General features: G+C 44.8%; 1 protein-coding gene across 1 annotated transcript in view; it reads left to right on the top strand.

Moving 5' to 3' along the window:
• Positions 1 to 4,238, top strand: part of zfr (zinc finger RNA binding protein) — a 29,679-nt gene extending 25,441 nt beyond the window's left edge. Inside the window, exons 18-20 of the mRNA XM_023420234.2 lie at positions 2,625 to 2,736; positions 3,721 to 3,818; positions 3,938 to 4,238. Coding sequence (XP_023276002.1) covers positions 2,625 to 2,736; positions 3,721 to 3,818; positions 3,938 to 4,120 — 393 coding nt within the window. The 3' untranslated portion in view covers positions 4,121 to 4,238. The remainder of the gene's footprint in view (positions 1 to 2,624; positions 2,737 to 3,720; positions 3,819 to 3,937) is intronic.

The raw sequence follows: 4,238 nt of genomic DNA, 5'->3' as shown, positions 1-4,238 counted from the left end.
TGAAACTATTTAGGTGGAAGTCTAAGAACTTTACGACATGAAACTTCTGGCTCAATATAGGCCTGGGGCCTTGGGCCGAGTCTGGCCTATATACTTCCACATCTGGGCAAATTGCAGCTATTTTCCAGTATTGGCTGACGGTCAGAAGACCTTCTGTGCACACCAGAATTGAACCAGATGTGGAAGTAGCATGTGACAATCATGCTATATATGGGCCAGATTTGGGCTTTGGAACCAGGCATATACTGAGCCAGAAGAGCATGTGGCCGAGGTATGGGCTGGATTTGTTTTGCTATCTGAGTGAGGGGTGGGGTTTCCTGTTGGGGGTTGGGCCACCCCTCAAGCCAATGGTATGGAAATACTAGTATCTACATCTCTGCAGACCCTGGTGAAGGTTAGCCCAAAAAAACACTGAAATGTACAGAGACTTGAGTGTTCACAAAAATTGAATTAAGTTCTACTTCGTTTTTGCGCCACCTTCTACCAAGCTTTATTATTGGTTAACCCCTTTGAGGGGTCCGTTTCGTCAACCTCGTCAACTTCCTCAAAACTTCCTCAGAGCAGGAAACCACATGGAGCTGGTGATCCACCTGACTGCGCTGTTACAGCTGACTTATTTGATGGAAACAGCATTTAAGGTAATGGCAGGGAGGTTCATGTCACTGTTGTGAATGATGGCGGCGACAGTTGTGCACCTGGGATTGCTACACATGAGAAACCGACTGGTGGTTTGTGTGTCCGCCAGGCTCGGAGTGATGTGGTCCGCAGGCCTGCTGTCTTTCCAGCCTTTAGGCTATGGTGCTGTTGCTTCACAGAACCTGGATGCAGTGGTTATCGGTCATTGTGTTGGCACTAGAGGGTCTGGATGTCAGATGGTTCCCAGACTTGAGGGAGCTGTGCCTGCCAGCTATAGTGATCTCCATGATTCTCTACATCCAGGGTTTATGGATCACCTTGGCATGTTTTTGCTGAGTGGTGTGAGTTCAGGGCCATCAACCTAAATTATTGCATGCTTCAAGGTGTGTTTGAGTTTCTGCAAGGATTGGTTGGGGCAGTTTCATGGCCAGGAGCCATCCACTGGTCAAGTGTTTCATGCAAGGGGTCTGCAGGGTGAGCTCCATCCTTGTTTGTCTTGAACTGCTGGGTAGGCAGACCTTAAGTTGGTGTCAGTTAAGACTGAGCCCCTCCCGATGCTTTCTTCTGCTAAGAGTGCAGGGGACCCCTGTGTTCTACGGGTCGTCCCTCCTGCATGTTTGTCTGTGATTATGGGCGCAGTAGAACTGCGACCTAACCCATCCTGTAAGCCCAAGGTCATCACTTCCTTCTGGTTGAGGCTCATTCAACTTCTTCTCCTTTACCTCACAGTAGTGAGGAGGAGAGGCGCTTTTACAACACTCTGCTGATACATGGACCGCACAGCTGGCCTGAGGAAGTCCAGTCAGCTGTTTGTCAGCTGTGGCACGTGGTGGAGTGTCTTAGCGAATTGCTCATTGGATGTGCGGTGCAATCCACAGAAGCTATAAAGTCATGGCTCATACTCCCCCGGTGGGCCTCGGTGTGCATTCCACTAGGGCTGAGGACACTAATAGGTGGGTCAGGTCCAGATGCTGTCCTATCCAGAATCAGACCTATAAATTATTGAGTGTTATTTAATTTTGATGGTGCATTTCTCTTTTAACTGGTGTGCCTTTATGGCACTGGTCACAACGCCCCAGCTCCACCCCCACACCCTAGCCATTGCCTTCTGTGTTAGGTAATGGCAAGGCCTGTTGCCTGAGGGTGGAGCACTATGAGATAGAAATACTAGTTACTGGACATGACTCCAGACGAGCTCTAACTGTAGACTCAGCTGGCCCCCATTTGGTTTACATTGCTGAGTTTCAAAGGGAGACGAGCAGTTTTATCGGGGACTGGGTTAGGGACACCAGCACCAGCAGTTACACCAGTAGACTGTCGCTGGTTCCTTGGAGCCACAGCACATCTGAGCTTTAACCCCAGTCAAAAACAAGCTTAATAAAACCAAAGAAAGGTAGTCATGTTACATCAGGGATATGGAAATGATTTGCTGTAACTTCTGTTAATAAGTGGGGACCAGAGGCTTCTCTGTGCGCAGCTGGCCAGTTAGCGTCTACCAGTAGTCTGCATGTGAGGCATTTATGGGAAATCTGTAAATTGTAACTATATAAAACTAAACTGCATGACTCTCTGCATATACATTGGTCACACAATGCACCGGCCACCACCACAATCCTCACCCTGTGAGAAACGCTGCTCTGTTGGGTACTAACAGTTACATCACAGCAAACCTGATCCAGCACCTGAAACAAAAGCATGTGGGGGAGTGGGAGCAATGCGTCTTTGAGATTCTGATCCTAGTTCCCAAAACTACAGGTACAAAGCAGCAAACTATAGCTGGTTAATTTTCCAGTGTCATCATGTATGATGAGACAGGTTATTGTGTTATTTGTTGATTTTTGCATATATGGCGTATCATTTAAATAAACTGTTTTTAAATGTTAAACGGTTACTGTTATCACAGTGTAATCCTGGTTTAAAAACTGAATAGTAATGAGATGTGAGTGTTGCCAGGTGTCTGAACTATCCTCAATGTTCACTGTGTTCAGGCCATGGAGCTGCTTGTTGAAAAGGCCATCAGTAGCGCCTCTGCCCCACTCAGCCCAGGTGATGCACTGAGACGGGTCTTTGAATGTATTTCGTCTGGGATTTTACTCCCCGGTAAGTTATCATTCACTGCTACACTTATGTTGTATTACTGGGCTCTTGTCATGTCTTTCAGGCAAAAAAATGCAGTTCTGTTTGTGGACAAAATAATAACTGAAAGGTTAGCTGTCCTGTCTTTTGGCAGTAACGAGAACATAACATAATATTTAATATAATTCTCTTCAAGAAATCCTGTGCTTTGACAGAAATGGCTCAATTTTGGTTTTGCTAATGAGCCCTGGTGATCTAATGTGTCCATTTAATATGTAGGTACAGCCATAACACATTAGCTTAGCTTAGCACAAAAACTGGAAACAGGGAAATTGCTAACCTTGCTTTGTCCAAAGGTAACGGAATGTGCTGACCTGCTGGGTTATATTAGAAAAGATGTGCATCTGCACCTCAGAGCTCACTAAAAACGTATCCTGTTTGCTGAATCGGTGTGAAAAGTTCGTTGTTGTGCAGGTTGTGTGCTGGACTGTTCCGTTTTCTACCCCCGGCAGTTTGCTTTAGGTACCATGTTTATCACTGGTTTGGATGAGGGGCACACCTACTTGCTGGTTTTACACATAGCAGTTTGTGTTGCGTTGAAGGGAAGGTGGAACTGTCTAGTCTACAGCAGCTCACTTGTATAGTATAGGGCCCATTTCCACAGCACTGATACAAATATCAATACAGCAGAGTTGTGTCAGACTCTTTCTGAGTTTCTCTATTTTAACATCATTTAATTCCAGTGATTATGTTTTATGGTTGATGGAAGTAGGTAGTTTAGAATCAAAAACTACATTTAAAAACTTGAGAGTTCAGTCTTACTGTAACCTATAAGTTATGAAATCCATCACTGTAGGGTTTTCAAAATGTGCAACGTCAATGACCACCTTAAAATTCTTAAAGTAAGTGTTGCAATGACAAGAAATGCTTCAGTGTGATATGTATATATTCAAACTTCCTTTAATTCTCAAGGAGCACATAATGAGATGAAGGGTTTTCCTTTAACAGGTGGACCAGGACTGGTGGATCCCTGTGAAAAGAAGCCTGTTGACACTCTGACGTCTATGGGAGAGCAACAGAGAGAGGACATCACCTCAAGTGCCCAAGTACAAGCTCTTACATTTATACATCAACTCTCCAGTCTAATTTCTTCATGTCTCAATTAGCATAACAGGCTTCAGGTGGTTTTAACAGGGAGAAATGAGGTTTCCACTTTGTGTTTCAGTTTGCTCTGAGGTTGCTGGCATTCCGTCAGATCCACAAAGTGTTGGGCATGGATCCTCTGCCGCAGATAAACCCTCGCTTCAACATCCGCAACAGTCGCAAGCGTCGCCGTGACAACAGTGATGGAACAGACAGCTTCGAGGGTGAAGGCAAAAAAGACAAGAAAGACTATGACAGTTTCTAAGCTCCCCCATTATTAATTTAAAGTAATCTACATACAAAAATGTACTAACGTGTTGTATGCGCTGTCTGCTGTGTAATGGCTTTTTTTTTTTTTTTTTTTTTTTTTTTCCCCCCTTTTT

The sequence above is a fragment of the Seriola lalandi genome, unplaced genomic scaffold (genome assembly GCF_002814215.2).
Source record: "Seriola lalandi dorsalis isolate HSWRI2012SDOR001 ecotype SW California unplaced genomic scaffold, Sedor1 jcf7180002054630, whole genome shotgun sequence".
Classification (NCBI taxonomy): Eukaryota; Metazoa; Chordata; class Actinopteri; order Carangiformes; family Carangidae; genus Seriola; species Seriola lalandi.
Note: the sequence above shows the minus strand (reverse complement) of the source record. Positions and strands in the feature narration are given on the sequence as shown.